This window comes from Populus nigra, chromosome 16 (assembly GCF_951802175.1).
Source record: "Populus nigra chromosome 16, ddPopNigr1.1, whole genome shotgun sequence".
NCBI classification, from domain to species: Eukaryota; Viridiplantae; Streptophyta; class Magnoliopsida; order Malpighiales; family Salicaceae; genus Populus; species Populus nigra.
The window spans coordinates 9,635,566-9,658,003 of NC_084867.1; the positions used below are offsets into that span (position 1 = coordinate 9,635,566).

At 31.4% G+C, this 22,438-nt stretch overlaps 3 protein-coding genes across 4 annotated transcripts in view; all 3 read right to left on the reverse strand.

Moving 5' to 3' along the window:
* Nucleotides 1-527: 527 nt before the first annotated feature.
* Nucleotides 528-1,962, reverse strand: LOC133675312 (uncharacterized). Its single transcript, XM_062096654.1, has one exon. The coding sequence runs from the start codon at nt 1,689-1,691 to the stop codon at nt 744-746; it is 948 nt and encodes a 315-aa protein (XP_061952638.1). The 5' UTR covers nt 1,692-1,962; the 3' UTR covers nt 528-743.
* An 8,419-nt stretch (nt 1,963-10,381) lies between these two features.
* On the reverse strand, nt 10,382-13,631 carry LOC133675423 (probable inactive poly [ADP-ribose] polymerase SRO5). Its single transcript, XM_062096792.1, has 5 exons — nt 12,343-13,631; nt 11,932-12,173; nt 11,688-11,824; nt 11,495-11,590; nt 10,382-10,755 (listed from the first exon to the last, which is right to left on the reverse strand). Exons 1-5 carry the CDS (start codon nt 12,903-12,905, stop codon nt 10,642-10,644), a joined length of 1,152 nt encoding a protein of 383 aa, XP_061952776.1. The 5' UTR covers nt 12,906-13,631; the 3' UTR covers nt 10,382-10,641.
* Nucleotides 13,632-16,957: 3,326 nt separating this feature from the next.
* Nucleotides 16,958-22,438, reverse strand: part of LOC133675837 (serine/threonine-protein kinase ATM) — a 52,222-nt gene continuing 46,741 nt past the window's right edge. For both annotated transcript variants that reach the window (XM_062097351.1, XM_062097350.1), the window contains 10 exons: nt 22,334-22,413; nt 22,164-22,242; nt 20,439-20,485; nt 20,254-20,353; nt 19,802-19,933; nt 19,562-19,696; nt 19,412-19,477; nt 18,416-18,559; nt 17,590-17,774; nt 16,958-17,447 (listed from right to left, as the gene is read on the reverse strand). In XM_062097351.1, coding sequence (XP_061953335.1) covers nt 17,697-17,774; nt 18,416-18,559; nt 19,412-19,477; nt 19,562-19,696; nt 19,802-19,933; nt 20,254-20,353; nt 20,439-20,485; nt 22,164-22,242; nt 22,334-22,413 — 861 coding nt within the window. In that variant the 3' untranslated portion in view covers nt 16,958-17,447; nt 17,590-17,696. The remainder of the gene's footprint in view (nt 17,448-17,589; nt 17,775-18,415; nt 18,560-19,411; nt 19,478-19,561; nt 19,697-19,801; nt 19,934-20,253; nt 20,354-20,438; nt 20,486-22,163; nt 22,243-22,333; nt 22,414-22,438) is intronic.

The following is a 22,438-nucleotide window of genomic DNA, read 5'->3' on the forward strand; positions in this document are numbered from 1 at the left end:
TCAGCAACATATCAATTTTGACTATAGAAATATTCTACCTATAGGCTATGATCCCAGTTGCCGGAAGATGGGAAAATACTAGAGAGAAATTCTACCTACAAGCTAGGATCCCAGTTGCCGGAAGATGGGAAAATACTATAGAGAAATTCTAGCTCCAGGCTATGAATATTCCGGTTGCCGGAAGATGGGAAAATGTAGTTTTTGTTAGGTTTCAAAGTAATTTTTATTTGAAAATATATGTTTAAGTACTTTAAACAATTTAAAAACATCTAATAAATTATTTTAAAACAAAAATATATAAAAAAATCATTTTTTCCTAAAACATCTTTAACTCTTTTTTTTTCTTTTTAATGTTAGCTCTTATTTGACAAGGGGTGGGGGCCGACCCTTAGTACTTTTCAAAAAGTTATCCCACTTGAAATACAATCCCATTGACTTCTATTTAGAACTACACAAGAAACAAGAACATAAATGAAAATGTAAAACCCTAAATTTGGATCTGAAATGCTCTTGGAGTGAGCTTGCAATGATATCAAACAAATAAAAACGATTGAATTTAATATATACAAGAAAGATATCTATCACAACACCTTAATTGTATGTACACCAAATTGAAATCCCTCATTGCTATAAACACTAGAAATCATGATTCGCTAATAAAAAAACCCAAAAAATTAATAAAATCATTACAATAAATACACCCAAAACCTTTTGTTTTGAAAAAAAAAAAAACCCTCCACCTCTCAAAATGGATGAATATTCCTGCCCACCCCTTTAACGTTAGACATAAAACCCACCAAATCTGGCCGGTAAGGCAAATACGACCGGCGTTTATCACCTTCTTTACCCTTCACATAGTACTGTTGTTGAAGTTGAAATAAACTTCCGGCTCCTTTCACTTCTTTCCTTTTCTCTGTACTCTCTTTATTAATATTTTTATTATTATTTTTACCGTCATGATCATCACTACCAAATCTCTTATGGCCGCCACTCTTCTTGCTATTAGGCGTCAAGAACACAAAAGTGTCTTTACCATCGCTATTGCTCCTGTGCAGCAAGTCTTTAAACTTCCATCTCTTTGAATTAGACCCGGTAGAGCTGCTCTTCTTGCAGCTCCCTAGAGATCCCTCTTCCTTCTTTGCTGTCCACACACAGTAAGTCCCAGGTTCTGCACTGTCTATATCGTCAGCTTCCGATGAAGAACAAGAAAACGTTTCACGGTCCTCGTAGAAGAGCTTCTTGAGGGGTAATCTATTTGGTTTCTTGTTATCCTGAGTGTTGGTTGCAGTCTTGGATTTGGGTAGGGATTCTTGGTCGTCTAAGAGTAACTTGGTGTTAAATAAGGGATAGAAGGGTCTGATTTGGCCGTTGTAAAAGATATCATCAGCTGAAATTGGAGAGAATTGTGGTTCTGGCTTGCTTAGAACTGCAAACTCGAAGTCGTCGTCGTCGTCCTCCTCCTCCTCGTGGTCGTTTTCGCCCAATTCGTTGTCGTTCTGGGGGTGGTTGTTTTCTTCCCCTTCATGCACTCGCCAAGAGAAAATGTTGTTGTTAGAGTCCTCTGGTTGGTCTGATTCGCTAGTGAATTCCAGGACGACTCTTGCTGCAATTTCTGCTAGCTTGCTTGAAGAATAGGAGTTGAAGCTTGGAGAGCTTGGAGAGAGGGTGATTAGAGGACTTCTGGCTTGCATTTTGGAGCTATATTTGCTTAAATTTGCGGGGAGGAATTATAGTTTCCCTGTGTTCTGGAGCTGGGTTTCTTTAGTTCTCAAGAGAGATGGGGAGAGAGCAAGTGGGAGATTTTGGGATGATAAAACAAGAGTGGTTGGTTGTGTCTTTGTGAAAGTGAAAATCAAGGGGAGTCCTTTGGATGGGAGAAAAGGAGAGGAAGAGGAAGACGCACTTTATAACGGTAGAGGCGGCCTGTTGTGTTGTATAGGTTGTGATTGGTGTGATTTCTGAGAAGGTGAGGTATGGGCTGACACATACTAGTAAAACTGGATTACCTTAGCTATCTAAAATGTCCACCTGTTTTTTTTGTCCTTAAGGTTCCATGTTCTTGTTTACCTCTCTCTCTCTCTCTCTCCTCTTCTAGAGAACAACTTTTCTTCGCTCACACGGTACCTGAGTCTTCGTCTTTACGCGGAAGAGTATAAGGATTCCCACATGTTTCATTTGATTCTACACTTTTCCTTAATCTCTCTCTTTCTCTCGTCTAATTTTTAATCTAGAACAATATTTGGCCTCCAACATTGCAGTTAATTGATGCTTTTTTGCTATTAATTGTAATTAATTTCGGGTGGCCATTAATTTATGTGATTTCATGTTGTCGCTACCAGAAAATTCATAAATACAAATAAAAATACTAATGAAATGTTTATATTAGTAGATTGCAGTGAATTTTACTAACAAAATATTACCTCGCTATATCCGTCGGTGAAAACCGATAGAATTATTCTCTTGGTATATACCGAGAGAATTATAGTGGGAAAAGAAAAAATTAAAATTAAAAAATAAAAAATACGATAACATGCCATTTATATAGACAACATTACCATCGATATTAAATATCATCAGTAAAATCCTTTCGCAAACCCATCAATAAATTGTTTTCTTCTCTTTGACACTATTCATTGTGTTAATTAGAAAGGGTATCACTAACAGATTAATTATGTCAATATATTGCAGAAAACTGTAGAACTGTTCACTTCTCAATTGCATTATTAATTAATGTTCTTTACATATGGAATAATCGATGAATTGAAAAGTTATTGGTGATATTTGGAGGATTTCTGAAAATTTTTGATCAGATTGAAAATTTAAATTAAATCTTACAAATAAAATCACCGACGAATTGAAAAGTCATTTGTGATTTTTAGGGGGTTTCTGAAATTTTTTTATTAAATTAAAAATTTAAATTAAATAATTCTGATAGAATCACCGACAGAATAGTTAAACATATTAACATTTATTTATCTATTGATAAACCATTGATAAAAGGCCCTAATAAAAAAATCAAAATTTCTTATTTCATAATAAACACGCCTCCTCCTCCTCCTCCTCCTCCTCCTCTATACAAAACATAAATGTCCCTTTCTTTCTCTCTCTTCTTTTCTCCTCCAAGTACAAGTATATCTTCTCATTTCTTCTTCTTTTCTTTTCTTAGTTTTTTTTTAATTAACATACTTTATGAATATTTTTTTTCTTTTCTCTTCTTAACTTTACTTGCAATTAAATTAAGGTAAGATTTTTCTTTTTTCTTCTCTTTTTTTATGTTTTTTTTTGCATTATATTTTTTTTATTTTAATTTTTTTTAATATAATTGTATGAATGTTGTTGTAGGATTTTTTTTCATATGAGATCAATTTTGTTGGATTTTTTTTCAATTTTGTTGATTAATCTCAATTAAATTAATTTATTTCTTGCTAGATTATGGGTTCTGGAATAGGTTTTCTAAGTTAGGTAAAAATATTTTTAGTTAATTTATTTATTTGTTATTGTTGTTTATTTTTTAGTATTATTGTTTTTCTAGTTCTGTTAAATAGATTTTTAAAAAAATATTTTTAATTGATTATTAACAGTATTACCAACGGATTAAATTCATCAATATATTTCAAAGAGTTGGAAAAAAAATTACTATAAATGTCATTGTGTCACTGTTTAATTACCAATAGAATTACATACGGTATTTTTGTCAATTATATAGCAAACTTCCCGAGAAAAATACTGACAAAATAAAGAGGATAAAAAAAAAATTTGTCCAGCTTTTTCTATAAATAAATCCATCAATAATTGTATTATTGATGTACTCACCGACGTACCAAAAATTATTAATAATGGTTTTATCAATAAAACATTTATATGTATGAACCTATTAGTAAATTCATTGCCGACAAAATAATAATATAAATCCTAACAGAAAATTTCATCAATAAATCTAAAATTACAGTAATTTGCCCTGTTCGTGTTCTTAATACTGTTCTTTGTTTTTACATCCAGTACTTTGTAGCTCGAACTTAAAATCACCAAGATGCGTCTATCTTTCCTATCACGCAACTTACAAATTATTAAAAATGAAGAACATGAATGGAAAAATCTTGCTATACGATAATTGTGTCCATTGGTACTGTCTTCCTCTTTCATCACATATCGAAGTATTTGTCTTCTTTTTTTCTTGTCAATGCGGCTAGTGATAGAGATGTTATGTGGCGGTGGTGTATGGCTAATAGATTTTGAGATTTGAATAATATTATTTTAAAGATATTAATTGTACTTATTATATTTTGGTTGCAGAGTTAAAATAATATAATTTTAGGATATAATGAAACTTAAACTTATAAATAATAATTTTTATAATTTTTTTAGAAATTTTTGTTTTATTTCTATAAACATAAATATAAAATTTATAAGAAAAAAAAATATGAAAAAAAATAAAATTATTTATTTTATATGATATCAAATGCCAAGTATCATTAATTATATATATATATATATATATATATATATATATATATATATATATATATATATATATTGGTTTCCTTCAAATCTTATTGATTTAATATCCTTTATATTATAAAGTATAATAAAACCTCTCATCTTTTTAATACAAGATAAAATTATTTTTATTTCTCTACTTAATTTACAAGCTATTTTATAACAAGAGATTAATAGTCACTTAGAGACATTGATACCGTAATTTTGTGAGGTATGCAATATTTTTACTATAGGCTCGATTGGCATGAGATGAGACCTCAATTGTGCTGTTAGAAACCGTCTGGGCACCACGTTTCACAAAAAAATTAATTTTTTTTAATTTTTATTTAAATTTAATTTTTTTATATTTTCAAATCATTTTATTATATTAATAATAAAAATAATTTTTTTAAAATAAAAAAATATTATTTTAATATATTTCTAGATAAAAAATATATTTTAAAAAGTTATAATTATCTTCCTCTTAAACATATCATTGGACAAGCCAGATGAGATATGATATCATACGATAGGAAATTAATATTGTCAATTTAATGATTTTCCCATGGAGATTATTATTGGTGAGTTTTTCTTTTTCTTTTGTTATGGTGATGCTACAACCTACAACTAAAGAAGGACGGTGACCGCCACTGCTTTGGAGGATATCCATCGCACTCAGCCAAGTGATGGTGCTCAACACCTGTATAGCTTACAGGCCTCACACGTTTCTCAGCTAAAATCCCACCGTATTTGCTTCATGCTACGTACGCAGCCTCGTGAAATCAATGACAAGCACGCTAACATTAAATTACAAAATTATATAAAAAAAATAAAAATGAGATGCATTTACTCTCAGCAGCGACGATACATGTATGCTTAGGGAAGCAGATAGCGTGGTCAGAAAGCTTGATCTGCAAATTGGTGTGGATATTCTAGAAGACCGAGGATGACATGTTGCAAGTGGTGATCTTGATGGAAAAGGATTGTTTTATAGAGATAATATATAAACTTGTGGGAATACGGAGAGGTGTTCTTGTTAAAATAATAAGGCCATTCAACCCTAAAGAGATAGAGCACCACCTCTTATTAGAGATTTATTTCTCTCTCTCTCTGTGTATTAAGATATATAGTCAATACTACTGATCTGTTTGGTAAAAGAACTCGTTAGTTGTTTGACAATAAATAACTAAACAAATAAAATAAATTTGGCTGATTACCCATATATATATATACATATGTATATATATATACATATATATATATATGTATGTATATATATATGTATGTATGTATTAAGGAGACAGGCAATTTCATGTGGCATCATCTCTCGTAGTCTTCCTCTCAATTGCACCATGAATTCACGTAGTGAAATTGGTTTTTTCTTTCATGTGGCATCATCTCTTGGTTACAATTCTTGTTAAGTTTCACTCCTCCAAGTAAGTGTAAACTTACTCATTTGTATTTAAATTTAATTTATTAAAATATATTTGTAGTTTTTATAATTTGGTTGTACATTTAAGTGTGCTGGTTGTTTTATAATAATAATTTTATTGTATTAATATATGATTTGTATTTTAAGGTTTCTTTGAGATTTAGAGGAAATCGATTTAATTTGTTACTTGATGAAATTGTATGTGCTTTTGTAACTTAGATGTGTTAGAATTGAAGAAATGATGAGTAATTTAATGATTACCAATTATTTTGTGTTAATTTTATGGTTAAGCTAAAAATTTAGGGAAAACATATTTAATGTGAGATTGATAATAACTAAAGATATTAATTTAGGTTGAAAAAATTTAAACCGGAGAAAAAATAATGGCTAATTGATAATAATTAGAGTATTATTTGAGGTTATAATTTATTGATGATAGTATAATATGAAAATTTATGATATTTACGATAGAGATAAAGATAGTGATAGTAATGGTAGTAATTATAATGATAATATTTATAGTGATAGTTATGGTAGCAATAATATATGTGATAAAGATGATGGTTGTTATAGTTCATAATGATTTTATTAATAGTAGTTATGATTATATTGGCCCATGTTTATTCACATCGTCAATAAGTTCTTCATAGCCTACCTATTTTCTATAGGTTTATTTTTATAATAAATAGAGTTTAACGATTATTGACTTAGTGTTTTTTTAATCATACAAGGTTTTGATCTGATCAACCTTATATATTATGAGTTTATATAATTCGTTAAAAAAAAATCTTATGAGTGAAATGCAAGCAAGAAAAACTAGTATATACCTTGTTCTCTCTTTGCCACAATTTTGCTGCCAATACGTAAAAATCAATGGGATTTTATATAATATTTTTATTTATTTTTTAGAAGTTATCTCTCATTATTATCTTAATTTTTTTTTCTTTTTAAAGTTATTCAGAGGTTTTTAAAGTAAGGTTTTAGATAAATAAAAAGCAATGCGCGCGCTGCACTCCATTAGCTAGATGCTTTTGGCAATTTCAACAACGCTTGAACGCAATACCAAGAATGATGGTCTAAATGAACATCTTCAATATTGTAGTCAAAGGTAGGTTTATACACAACAACAAGACTAGAAAATTCTTGAGAATTTCATTTTCTATATATATATATATATATATATATATATATATATATATATATATATATATAGTACTAATTAATGTCTTTGAACAGACCCACAATATATATATATATATATATATATATATATATATATATATATATATATATAGTACTAATTAATGTCTTTGAACAGACCCAATATATATATATATAGTAAGCAAATTACTTTTGAGATGTTAGCTTATTATATACAAGTGAAAAAGTTTACTCCCTACTTACGTTATTAATATATGATGTAATATATTCGAATGATCCATTCAAAGGTTGAGAAAATAAATTTATTGAGATTAATTTATGTCTTTATTTTACTTTCTAAATTTCTTTTGTGTTTATTTACAATTAAAAAAGTTTATAAAAAAATTTCAAAAAATAAATTTTGATTGGTTTTCAGGAAAATATTTTTCTTTTATTTTGGGTGAAAAACTCTTTTCAAAAAATAAAAAATATATATTTTTATTTTTTAATTATATCAAATTTAGTCATTAATCTTTTAATTGCTATATATTTTTTTTAATTTTTTTTAGTTTCATCCCTCAGAATTTATTTTTATACTAATTTGGTCCTTATTTTTTTATATTTATTTTATTTGAAATAATTCATGAAATTAATTTTTTAAAAAATTTAATCCTCTTTCAATTTTTTATTTGTCAAATTTGATTTTCATTCTTTTTATTACTATTTGTTTAATTTGAAATAATTTCATTCTCTAATTTTTTATTTATCAAATTTAGTCTTTATTCTTTTAATAAACTTGAAAAAAAAATTTAAAAAAAATTCAGCTTATTTTTCATGATATAGTCAAACATTAAAAAATATTTTCTAACTCATTTTTCATGACACTATCAAATATTAAAAAATAATTTCCTTTTTAGAAAATCACTTTCTGTATAAATTAATTTCTAAATAAAAAATGCTTTTTAGAAAATAAAAGGTGCTTTAATTAAAAATATTTTCACAACTGAAATGATTATTGTATATTCTTCGAGAATTTTCCATCCTCTGGTATGGTATTGAGTACTGCAATGATTAATTGAGGAGCGATTTGCTATCATGCAAGAAGGAAATAGGAATGTTTGAGAAGTCCACATAACATGTGTTTCATAGCCAATCTTTTTCACACATAATTAGACTTTGAGTACACGTCCTCTCAATTGCAATATTCAAAATACACTACTAAGTATATAATTCATTAATTATTTATGTCTTAATAAAATATATAATGTGTCTAAAATATAAATAATTGTAATGCTATTTTTTTTATTTTAACTCGTCCGTACAATAATCATGTCTATTTAAAACATGATCAATCGTGCTTATTAAACCTGAATTGAATTGAGTGAAATAATTACTAAAATAATGAATTAAATTATTAATTTTTTTATCATATAATAAATCATGTTCATTCAAATTAAATTTAAATATGTAGATTTAATAAATATGGCAATCATATTCCTTGCAAAATATGAAAGAATTCAATTCCGCCCTGGCTAATACAATGTGAGACTGGAATCGAATTCTGCTCACGTCATAATTAAGCCCAAGCATCGTAAAATTAAAATTAAAATTAAAATTAATTCTAAGAGATGCTACCTACCCAGTCTGCTGGTAAGGTAAAACTTCTCGTCATTGTGCTAGGTTGGCTCCTTCAAATAGTCTCTCTTATAAGTGCTATCAAATGGTATGTTTTGAGGCAGAAAAAATAATTCTTAAAACATCCATTTTCTATGAAAAGTGGAGTATATATAAGAAACCCTAATATATTTTGTTTCTTTCACAATAACAACAAACATGATATTAAAAACTGTCATGCCCGTAAAAGAAGATAGAAAGATTTATAATCAAACTTACCTCTAATAATTTTTAAAGAATGAAAAACAACTCAAATAAAATAAAAAAAAATTTAACGTACCACGGTATGTGTTGCCTGAGATTATATAGGTTTTAAAAATTATATCTCGACTTATGTAAGAGAATCCTTTAAACTTTTTAATTAATAAATCAAAATTATGTCTCCAAGAAATCTCCATGAATTTTATTTATGACATTGCTTGTCTCTATGTCCATGACGAAGTCTTTATGTCTCTAATAAAATTTTAATATCTTCAAATAAAATTTTCATATCTCTGTATAATGGTCTTCATAAACATTAATCATGACCAAATCCCCCATTTAATTGTATTTTTCCTTCACTGTTACATGACATGTATAAGATAATAAGTGTTTTTCTTTTCCCTTACTTATTATGATTGAATGTTCCCAACATAAATATTTGAAAGACTTGGAATGAAAAATAATAGTATAAAAATAAAAAAAAATTTGATAGCCTTACCACTTGGGATAGCCTAAACGACAAGACTTGTCGTTTAGAATAAACCAAACAAAAAGGTGACTGTTAGTTCAACATGTCCATGTCTTTTAGGCCCTTGAAAAACAAGGCCTTTTTCCTAGCCACCCTAGGATTGAATACAATCCAATGTAAGTTTTCAAAAAGTCTAGTTAATGGCATCCACCAGATGTAGAAGGCAATTATTTTCTCGTCAAGGGTTATTTCCCGCCAACTTGTCTTCTTAAAAGGCTTTAATTTTCTTTTGCCAATCACCAACGAGTGTCGATTTTTTCCATCAATGATAACAATCTACAAGGCTTTCTTCTTTTTTATTTTATATATTATTTTGATATATTTTTAAATAAACAACATTTTTAAAAGCAACCTAGAAGCCTCTCGATCACCCTCTAAATCTAACATATCACCCCTGCTATAGATGGTGTTTCCCTAAAAGTTTAGAAACTGGACAAGGACAAATCCAGTTAAGCAGAGGCTGGCCTTCTGGGCCTGGCCTCAGTGAGCGCAGTTGAGGCATGTCCGTGAGGAATTGGGCATCAGTCGCTAAGGTTTAGGCTAAAACCACAACCTTGAAGCTTCCCACAACCCACAAATGAAGCACCCGCAAAGTACCCATGCATAGCAGATAATGATCGTTTTCATTTTATCCATCCTGGTTTTATATGGTGAACCGATCCTTGTATATTAGCACTCTTAACAATTGAATGTAGATTCCATTTATGAAGAAACGTCCAAAGTGATTGGATGGTAGAATCAACTCGGTCCCTTGCAGTTGCAGGCTCAATGCAAAGACAAATTTCTTTGGCCTAATGCTCCATTGATATGCACATCATGTCTTGCATCATTTTTACAGGCCCAATGAATCTTGCGACCGTACAAAAACAAGCCAAAAGGTTGCAGATGCTGCAAACAATCCGGGTAGTGGTTAGGCAGCAGTTCCCACATTGAGCTGTAACAACATTTTTATTTTTCTAGTGAGAGTCAAAGGTTACATTTCCTTTCACATATTGCTGACAAATATTTCCACTTGCATAGCAGTCGTGTGATGGCACAAGCTGTAACTTCCATTATGTAAAATGCCTACTGACTACTCTGCGACTACAAGACGACCTACCAGCAACTAAACACTCGGTTTCTACATGTCAATTTGGATTAGCTACTCGTTTATGTCAGTTTCATCTGTCTTTTCAGTCCGCACTCTGCTTCATACCTGCATAATCAATTCTTCCATGCCGTCCCTCCTCACATCATGATTCATTCCAATATTGACTCCTTTTTGAACCATTGTTTGCTCCAAGTTGCTTGATGTTACAAGCATCTGCAGAACAAAATTGGAGAATATGTGGGGTACCAATTAGGCTTTTCTATCGAACACAAGCAAAGTTATCAAGTTGGCCTTTATGTATCTATTCAGCAAATACTTTACTAACAAAACAGAAGCAAAATTCATTTTGATCGATAAAATCATGTAGCAGCAAATGACTGCTGCCAATGCAAGCCATTAAGAATCATGTCCTGGAATAAAGGAATTAAAGTAAAGCATCAACTGAACCAAAGCACTTTGCTCCTCAGCAAAATATTCCACAATCATATTTGTAATTTTATTCCAATAATGCATCTTTTCATATTATAGGGCATAGGCAAAGAAAGCAGCACCACTTCCCTTAAAGCATATTTTCCATGGAAATAATATAAACCTAGCAAAGGGATTCCTAGAAAAGGAAGTCCTTCCACGCCTTTCCCAGCGAGGATGCGCAGAATATTTTCCAACTTGTTACTCTCAGCAATTAGCAATAAACTGGGAGTCAAATTCATTGATGTACACAATTGCTTCTTCTCTTACACATAACAGTTCAAATAAAAGTTTATGAAGATTCGTCTAAATGCAAAATAGGCAATCATAATAAACATCAGGCGAGGCAGCAAATCCCCAAATCAAACCGTGTTCTGTTATTTCTATAATACCGGTTCACACTCCACAGGATGGATCACAACTTTTAATTCAGCATATACTAAGAAAGATGAAGGCAACTATTTAATCAGAGGAAGTGCCATACCTTGGTTCTAAATGATTTGATGACTGAAATCAGTAGCTTGTCCCCTACAATCTTTCTCACTTGCTGTATCAGTTCTTGTCTAGAAATCTTATTTGCCTGGAGCAGAAGCTCAACAATGTCAGATCGTACGATACTACAAATCGGACAACTTTCAAATACTAATTCCTGCAATAAATCTAATTCTATTACTCACTCTGTGAGCTCTATAATACTTGATAATCAACTTGGTAGTAGTGGGAGGCAAGAACTTTGAGAGAGCAGAAATAAGAGAAGGAAATGGCATCCAAGGAGAAGTTGGCTTCCTCAAAGATTCAGGAATTCTAAAGTACCCTGCACAATCAAACAACCAAAAACATATGATTACAATTCAAAAATTGTCAACAAACAACTTCCCAAGCTCAATACATCATCAAAAACTCATATTGTGGATGACCCACCTTTCAAGCTAGAAGGAGCACTGAAACTTATCACATACTCTGGCAAAATATGAGTGTTCATATGGGCACTCCACACAATATACTTCTTAGGAGATGACAAGTTGTCCATTCCTGAATCAAACTGATCAGAACTCGGATGATACTGATCAGAACCCGGATGAACAACCTCTGCCTTCCCCAGAATAACACGGCAAAGCAACATATGCCGCAGACCATCTTTACCAACATTCAATTTCTTCACACTGTAAAAAACAAAAATGCAAGGATAATAATTAAGAAGCACAAGATTGACAAACTACACCATAGCTAGTAAAATCCTTTAAGAATCATTGCTCACATTATTTAACATCAAAGCAGAACAAAACAGCACACACAGGAAAAATATTCAATAGAGATAAATCATTTGCTTACCATTCCACAGGAGAATCATCTGGAGAAAGATAAATGCCAGATCCATACAATCCATTGCTGTTATCAATCATCCGGGCACTGAAACCATGCTTCATAATCTCACAGATCTCATCTCTTGTACCACCATACCAACCAAACTTGACATTCGCATCGCCACCACACTTCTTCTCCATTGCTTTCGCAATAATCTGAAAGGATTGCATTCTAGCTTGCTCCAGAACACCAGAGTAAGTATTCCTATGAATGGCAACAACTGTTGCTTTCTTGCCAAGTAAACCCAAACCCGAAACGAATCTTTGCTTGATGAGATCATGAACTCTTTCTCCTTCGAAAAGTCGAATCAACCCATCATTGAATGATGGGGATTGATTATAACTGACTCCCGAACTAAAACTTTCGCTATCGGAAACAGCTGATTCCTGATCATGTGAGTGTCTGCTATGAGTGCTTTGGTAATTTGAAGGATTATGTAAAGAATGTTCTGGCGTGTTTTGAGAAGTAAAACCATTAAACCCATGTGTGATTTCATTGGTATTTCTGACTTGAATCGGTGAATAGTTCATTTTTAATTGCTGAACTCGGTTTAACCAGAGATTTTACAATTTAACTAGCCTAAGAAATCCCAGAGAAAAACAGAGTTTGTTTGTTTTTTTTTTTTTTTCTTGAAAGTTTTGCTAAAAACTAAAAAGCAACTTGCCTACGCCTATGGAAAGACAAACTTCAATTCCATATGAAACACGGAAAATATAGATCAAATATTGAACTGAAAAGCGGGATTTGATGGATGAATTGCAAGTATACCCCAGGATGTAAGAAAGGCCAACGAAATTGTATGAGAAACAAACTAACAATGCATTTTGTAAGCGAACTTGCACCGGAAGAAAACTGATCCAAAATTAGAGCATATAAAGTTAGGAAACAAAGCAAGAAAAAGAAGGGACTAAAGGCTCAAGGGAGGGCTGTGAAAGTGATTTGAAAAGAAAATAGAGAAGCAAGAGGGAATTAAGAGAGAGAGATAAAGGAGTGCAGGTTGCTACATAAAGCGTGTGGTTTCAGTGTGTGAAATAGCAAATCGAAGAGAGGAAGAGGGAGAGGTTGTTTTTGCTTCGTGTAGTTGTGGTTGCTTGGAGGAGAGGGAGAAAAGATTTAAAAAGGAGTTATAAATATCAACGGAACCGCCTTTTCACTTTGGTTTCCGTTAGGCGGTGAGTGGCGGCGCAAACTGTTTTCGGTTCACCCTTTCCTCCTTCCCATACAAGGAATAGCCAGCCAGCCAGCCTGCCTGCCGTTTTTGTTTTTATTTTTATTTATTTATTCATTATTACTAAAGCCATGATGGTGATGGTCGGTACCTATTTATATATATATATATATATATATATATATATATATTAAAAAAAACAATTTCAGATTACGAGACACGGAGACAGGCTCTTCTTAAATATATTTTTATTTTTTATTTGATTTTGGAAGCCACGTGGAGAAGGTGAGGTCATTCAACATGTTATTATCTTCGGGATATTTTCTTCTGGGATTCAAAGTTTTTTGTTTTTTAAAGGAAAGATAGGGTAGCGTTACGTGTCAGGATTCAAATGCGCCACGTAGAGGTATGGATCATGAAAGCAAAATGATATTTTGAAGGCCCACCGCCGACGCATTCCTAATTTCAAAAAGTCCTATTGAGATTGAGTTGATTAGACAAGAGTTGGCAGAAATATCAGTTTTAAAGGTTGTTTGGGGTTATGGTTTTCTAATTTTTTATATATTTTATTATTATTTAATATTACGAAATATTTTTAAAAAAAATAAAATAAATATTATTTTAATATAATTTCAAATAAAAAAACTTTAAAAAATAATAATTATTACAATCACAAATCCCCCGTATTTCATTTTCCATTTCTCCTCTGTTTTGCAAAACAGAACAGAAGCGAATGATGAGCTTGACACTGTTTTCTTCCTCTCTTTTTTTTAAAAAAAAAAACACGTGGAGAGAAATTAAGCACAAAAATGTGATTAACAAAATAAAAATTGTAACTTATTTCAAAATAGACAATAATTTAAAAAAAAATTGATTTAGCGTGTCTTATCACAGTTTTTCATATGTAAATACAATTTAAAATCATGATTGGACCAAATCCCAATTCAATCCAATATGAATCAGACACGTATTAAGAATTTTCTTAACGTGATTTATAAAAACTACCTTTTTACTTTGAGTAACTGAGTTATAGTTTAAAAATTATTTTCTTCTAAATAATTTATAAAAAATAAAATAAATTAGAAATGTGTTTAGTAAAAAAAGTGATTCAATCATTTTTTTTTTGAATAGGAGATTTTAATATAAATTTAAAAAATATATTCAATTTTGTAACAAATTTTTAATTCAAGTTAAGATTTAAATAAAAATATCTGCAAAGGCTTCAAGTTTTGTTTGATTTTGATCGTGCCTGGGTTACGTGTACGGTGTTTTTTAAAGTAATATTTTTACAAAAATATAACAAAATAATAATTATTTTTATATTAATATATTAAAATAATAAAAAAATACTAAAAAATATTGATTTAAATTTAAAAAATTAATACAGTGAAACTTCACTCCCGAACAAACACTGCAGCTGTGATTGTGGTGTTTTTGTGGTTTTTAAAAAATAATAAGTTTTTTTATTTTAAATGAATTTTTTTTGTATTTTTAAATTTTTTAATGTATAAATATATAAAAAAAATTAATATTTTTTAAATAAATTATTTTTAAAAAAATAACTAGTATCGAACTTTTGCATAGTAAAAACAACAACAATAACAACAACACTACCTATTTTTAGAATTGAAGTTAAATCTATTTTTTTATCAAAATTAAAATTTTTATTTTAAATTAATTTTTTAAATATTTTTTAATCGTTTATCAGCTAATATCAAAAATAAATTATATAAAAAATATTATTTAAATATATTTTAAAAAATAAAATATTTTATTTATACTACGCTACAATCAGAGCTTCTCACAAGGCAACAAAAGACGGATATTATGGTTTTTAAATAATAATAATAATAATAATGGTTGATTTTTTGATTGGAAAAGTCAAAAACCACCCACCTCAGCCACGGAGCAAAACGGGTATTTAGTCGGCTTTTGGCATTTCCATGTAAAAAAACAAAAAAGAAGGATTTGCGGAAAAAGAAATAAGAGTGAAAGATAATTGAAAAAACCGCTTGCTCACGTGTTTACATCAAAAGGTGTAAAGGAAAGAAAGGAAAATGATTGGTCAAAATAAAAAGGATTTGGTCAAAATCTGCCCTTTGTTTACAAAATACAACTATATTTGTGATAAATTTACAATATTTGAAAATATTAAAGAAATACCTTTTCTTTTTTGAAGATGCTGAGAATTTTAAAATAAAATATAAATAAAAATGAAATTATCAGCCATTAATGTTTTGGAAAATTAAATGATTTTATGAATAATAAAAATTGCTTACATTTTTTTTTATGTTATTGAAAATCTCTAAATAGAACATATTTTAAAGATTATTTTTTCCAAATTCTTAAGAAACTGAAAAAACATAAAGAAAAGGTCATTTTTCCATTATAAAAAAACAAGGGCTTGGCTTGATTCACCAAATTCTTTATATGCACAAATCTTCTTCTGGAATAAATAAAAAAAACTAGGGATGAAATCTGAAAAACACAACGCTTAATTCAAATCGAGGAATCGAGGAATCGAGGAATGAAGTCACGGCGACTTCATTATGGGCAATGCAAGTCAGCTGACAAATTGAATGTTGAAAGTGTAGTAGTCTCACAAAAGTCTGGAGGGAGGAAATAATAATGACAGGACGTTGTGTGATATGGTGTGTGAGGAAACCTGTTAGCTCCCAACGTATACAAAAAAAGATACCGCCTGCCCCTCTCACTGCCCGGACGAGGTGTTTGTGATCAGATCACAGACCACTGCCCCTTGTTTTCATGGTCCTTAATTAATCTACCTACCTCCCCTCTTGCCTTTGGCATAAAGTCGCGTGCATATTGACTTGACTCGCTTACCAGCTGCTGCTCCCTTGTTCTCATTATAACACTCGCCTCATTTTTTATTTTCTAAACTCAAAACTCTGAATGTTGCTCATATATATATATATAGTTGTGTTTGTCCTTACTAAGAAATTGCTTTTGCAAATACATCAATTTGTTTAGCCAGTGCACCTATGACAATATCAATTAGGGTAATGGCCAAGAACAAAAAACCTAATAACGTGCGGTTGAAGAAGAAGATAATTCCTTGGAGATTTGTAGCGCAGAAGCAGGCGACTACAGAATATTTCACTATCTGGTCAAAGATGCGTATTACTGAAAGAACAATGAGTTGTGTCTGTCCGCCTGCCTTCGACTCCAAGGTAACCAACCTCCTAGCTTCACTTGCATGGTCCATCTTGCATTGAATTGTCAACCGCATTAATTTAAATTCTTGATTTAATGGACCTTGTCCTCGAACGGTTGTGCTACCATAATCTTGGGTTATTTTAATTTCTATTCTTAGCTACTAATCTTGTTTCCGTTCCTTTTTTCATGCCAATACAGATGGATTATATTGAAGAAGACGATTCTCATGAACATAAATTAAAGACAAATGAAATGACTTGATATATTGGTACCCATGATTTCCATATCTACATCTAGATCTACATCTAGGTGTGTAATAGTATAATATTAGTTGGCATTGCACGCCTCCCTTGCACCTTAGTTTGGGGCGAGGGTAAGATTTTCCATCAAAAGAGATCTTCCATCTTCATCTCCATTGTTCTACAACTACATCTTTGAGATGAGCACTCCAAAAGCTATGATTAATTACAGGGTAAAAATATCCATATCCATGATCTTTTCATTTTAGCTAATTTTTTGCTAAAATAACTAAAAAGCTATTTTTACTAGCTAACTAAGAAATATTGTTACATTCATTCTCTCTAAAATATAGTCATGAATATTATTTTACCATCTTTTGTTATTCAAATTATCTCTTTACTTCGCTTGGTGCTTGTCTCCAGCCAGATGTGCATCTACAATGGGCATTCATTGAGCCAAAGCACTTCAAAACCAAAGAGATGGGTAACTATTTTTTCATCAACAGAACCCAGATGAAGAAAACAAGAAAAACCCAGATCAGATCATTGGAAAAGAAACAATCTTTAACAATAAAACCAACGCAAAACACAATCTGATCGACAGAACAGAAAGAGGGATGATTAGATAACCTGTTGGGGATGAGAAGACGACTTTGATTTCCATGGAAAATGAAGGGTCTTTCGAGGTGGGGGTCTAATGTATTCACTTGTAGCAGCTGCAGAGATTAATTTTATATTTACATCCAAGCTCCCCATCCAGCAAACATTTGACATAAACGCTCAGGATCAATAGCATCTTGTATAAGTTGTTGAACCTATTAACGGGAAAAAGGTTATAACACAGATGAAGACAAACCAATACTACACAAACAGAGTGAAAATGAGTGTTAAATTGGGCCCCAATGGTCCGGGTTAAAACTTAAACCTAAAAAACTTTCTAGGATCTGCTTATGTCCTAAAGTAGCAAAAATAAATGGGAGCAAGATACGATTTGTTAGCTGCACTAAACTCTGCTTTCTGAAACCATTCAATACATAAATACTGACAGAAATTCCAATTGCATAATAATCTGCCAACCTTGAATCAGATCCACAATTAAACTTCTGCTTTGGAAGATCACCTGATTCCTAATCCCAGCAAATAACTATGTGCCATACTTGTAAAGCAATGAATAAAAATGAAATCACAACACAAGGTCATTCCTGATCCCATCGCCACTACAAATCATGATTATAAAGCAACCACTTAATTAGAAGGCACAACACAAGAATTAGATGGTTAACAGACACAGATCTCCATAACTTGTTTGCTGATACCAATTTTTGTTTCAAATATACCAGATAACAAATCCAAACTCATCCCTCGGGAGGAAAAAGGAAACTTCATGCCTAGCATTTCTTTGTATGTGAAGAATGTGAACATTCAAGTGGTAGTACTAGTGATGCTGGAAGATTACCTGTCCATGTACACTTCTTAATTCACCTTCTTCATATCCATCAAGTTTTTGCCTTACACGCATCAGTGCACGAGCAGCATCCTTGTTACCTTCATGTTGATCTTGTGAGTCTTCCAGGCTAGTCTCCAAATCGTCATCTGTTTCCTACCAATAACAGTAGGGAAAGCAGGGAAAACAAATAATAAATAGATAAACATGAGCAAAAACATGGACAAGAAGGAGACACTGCATGTATTTTCACTATGCAGGGAAAGCAGGGAAAACAAATAATAAATAGATAAACATGAGCAAGAATATGGACAACATAGAGACACTACAAACATTTTCACTATGCCCAATTTGAAACAAACGAGGAAAGACTCAGAAGCTACATGAATGAATGACTATCAAGAGACATTCAAACCCCCAATGCACGTAATATGAAACTAACACTGAATATTAAAAGACACGTTCAAATGTCATAACTTAGTAATACATACTGACACAAGCATACTGATATCATAATGTACGGAACAGTTGCCAAAGACAACCAGAATTCCAGGTCAAAGAGCAGTTGTCTATCCACCAGGTCAAAGCAGTAACTATATGCCTTCCATACTATGATGGTGTGTAAATCACATGCTTATATTGTAGAGGTAGTGCTTGAACTAAGTATGCTGAATTCATTTTGACAAATCATAAGGTTAACTCGTTGATGAAAACATTTCTGTCTCTTCTTTTCATTTTAACCTAAAAACAACTGTTACAACACTAACAAAGACCACCCTAGAGATTTGGCAAAATATGCAAGCACTGTGAATCTTTCCAGGACCCTCCTACATATTGAATATCTGCAAGGGTTTCTGTATAGCTATAGTTAAGGGTTAAAAACCAAAGGAAGATTTCTGTAAAGGCCAGATCTTCAATTGACCCAAATAACAATAGTGCATATTTTCCTCTCACGAGTCCAAACAGTATATGGTTACGGGTGGAGAAGCATTTGACACTCAGAAATACCTTTTGACGCTGCAAAGCCTTGAGAGGGGATAAAGCCCATTTATACAGTGGGTCATGGATAAAAACCTGCAGGGAATTTCCACAATATTATGAGGTAGATATAAAACAATAAACTTCAGTCCTGAAAGTTACTTGTCAATGAAATCATACTTCAATAATGGTCAGCAATGCTTCTTTATTTGTTCGCATAACAGAGAGAGTCTCCTCGCAACATCTTCTAAAAACCCCTTCCACTCCAGTAACACCCATACCATCAACAATGTCTCTTGTCAGTCTGAATGGAACCTGAAATTTTATCCAAGAAGACAAACAAAACAAGGCCGTATTAAAGAGAAATTAATAAACTAAAGGTGAAAAGTGAAGAAAATCTCAGGATTGAAACAAACAAACCCTCTCTGGTGTCTTCAGCATCAAGCCTTGTTCAAAAGCAACACCAAGATCTATATGAACAACTTCTGCAGTAGCTTGATCAATTAGGATATTCATGGAATGTCTGTCTCCTAGGCCAACAATGTAACCCACCTAAAAATCATATCAAATTTAGCATCTATTGCAATAAAAATATCTTTGACATTTAAGTCACCTCTCTGAAAAGACCTAGCAAGGCCATTCTTGAAAATAATTAACGAAATAAGCATTAAATCAATATTTCATTTGTTCTTCCCTTTGAAACAGGCACCATGGTATATTTCATGTTATAGAATTCCAAGTGATTCCACTGAAAATAAATAGAAAAAGAGTCTGGGAGAGGAAGATGCATGCTGAATTGCACAAATAAGAAGTATGCTGTATTAAAGATAAGAACTTATATCAATGTCACAGAAAAAATAGAATATACTGACCATTGAACTGGCAGCCACACTACGTGTGTATGCAAGTCTCTTCTCAAACCAGTCAGCTGGTTGCAAAAACCTCTCCAAGAAAAAGTGATGCATGACAGGCCTGCATGAGGTATCTAACTGGTTTTGATCATGTGAGCTTCAATCTTTTGTAATTGAGTGTCTTTTATGACAAAAGAAGGACAAACCTGAAGTTCTGACAAACTTCACGGAATGCTTTGCACTTGTCCTTTTCCTGTTAAATTGTCACAATGACTTCCGAATTCTCTCAAAGGTGGATGGAAAAGAATGCTTTGCAAAAATAAATGAATGATAAATTAACTTTCAGTCCTATATTTCAAATTAGAGCCCTAAACGCTTTGTGAAGTTATCATAAGAAACTGAAAGATACTTGGTGGCTTGGAATCATGAAAAAAAAAAAACATTGGGGGGTTCTTCAGAAACAAATTAATGCTCCACTTTTCTAGAAAACTGGAGGCAGAAAAAGAAAATTAAATTAGATGCAATATTTTCAGTTTTTTAAATTTATAATGAGTTACAAAAACACATTTTAGAAGTTTCCCATATTTTTTCTTTATATATAGAAGCATTTTTAGCAATTTTATATATTAATTTTTTTTATATATTTTTATATTTAGTTAGTGTCATAAATTTAATTTTTACTATAAATCTAGTATTTTTTTTTTAGGTAATTCATAATAATTTTTTATTTAAATGAAATAAAATTAATATTCTACAATTAGATTATAAAAAATACAAAATATCAAGATCACTATTATAAATTATGGTTTTGATTTTTTATAAAAAATAATTGTAATTTTGACGTATTTCTTCTTTTTTTTTTGGTGAAAAAAACTCTCTTCATTTTCAACAAATACAACAAATAAACATTTCTAATTTTTCATTGGAAAAAGAAACCTAGAAAAGGAAAAGAAAAGTAAAATAAAAAAGTAAAATAGTTTGATCTGTCATGTTTAGAATTTATAAATCTTGTGTTTGCTCAGCAATACCACAAGCGCAATTTACCACAGCCTTTTCCTTTCCCTAAAAATTCTGATTGGTTTTGGAGAATAGTGTGGGTTTACAAGGTATGCCAGAGAAAAAATCTGAACTAATTACACAGCCAATATTATAATACAGTTCAACTGATTATAAAATCTTTACATTTCAGGAATACCGGAGAGATATCCCCATTTCAAGCGACCAAACCACATTTTCACCCAAAATCAAGATTTTGGGAATTCAAGGAGCAGCAACATATTTCCAAAACAGAAACTAAATCTGATCTTCTGAACCATTATATAGAAAGAAGCATCTTCCAGTCTATAATGGTTCTCAATTAGTGAAAATGCAGTCAAGAGCCACAAGACGGGATCAAGTCCGACAAGTTGTACTACCACAGCAGGATCTTGCTCAAGCATTAAAGCTAAGAAGAGCAGACACTAGACAGCCTAATCTGCTTTTAGGATAGATTTAACCAAACATCTGAACTGGTACACTCCTAAACAAGTAACATAAATCCTTTCTTATTTGACCAAGGACCTCTATGTCAAAGGATTTGTCCATGACTTCAGGAATAATTCCCCCTAGACTTTTTTATTTAATTCAACAGTCCTCCCATGTTGGTAAACAGTATATAAATTACTCCATCAAATATGGAAATAAAAACAAATTAGTAAAGTATGCAGCAATGGTGTAATGAGTCAGTGTATTTGTACATGAGAACACATTGACCATATATAGCTGTCACTTTAGCCCTATATTACCCAGTACATCCTATAGCCACCTTTGAGAATTTGAATCAGTTGAATAAATGATATCTATAATGTTTATAACATACCTCAAACTCAGACATAAAAGAGACATAGGCAACAGTAAAATTACTTAGAAATCAAAATAGAAATGGTACTTGCATTTGACATGTGCTCTCGGCATTTGAGAAATGACCAGTCTCCCACTCCATAGCGACCATGGGCACCACCATTTCTCGTGCTGAAAAGTGAGATGAGAAGATGATATCATTCAAGCATTTTACCAAACCAGCTGTCCTGTTATAACCTTGCACCATTGTGATTTAACTAACCTTCCTATGAGATATTCTCCAAGGGGAAAAGTGCCATTAACCCATTCAAGAACACCAGCACTTGGTGTGAAAGGAACAACCTATCCCATCAATAGCAATGTACTT

What these genes read in the sequence shown, in the direction of transcription:
- LOC133675312 (XM_062096654.1), bottom strand. Translation starts at nt 1,691, where the DNA reads ATGCAAGCCAGAAGTCCTCTAATCACCCTCTCTCCAAGCTCTCCAAGC.
- LOC133675423 (XM_062096792.1), bottom strand. Translation starts at nt 12,905, where the DNA reads ATGAACTATTCACCGATTCAAGTCAGAAATACCAATGAAATCACACAT. An exon ending in GATGATTCTCCTGTGGAATG is followed by an intron (nt 12,174 to 12,342) that starts GTAAGCAAATGA and finishes TGTTTTTTACAG; the next exon opens with TGTGAAGAAATTGAATGTTG. An exon ending in AGTATTATAGAGCTCACAGA is followed by an intron (nt 11,591 to 11,687) that starts GTGAGTAATAGA and finishes CTTCTGCTCCAG; the next exon opens with GCAAATAAGATTTCTAGACA.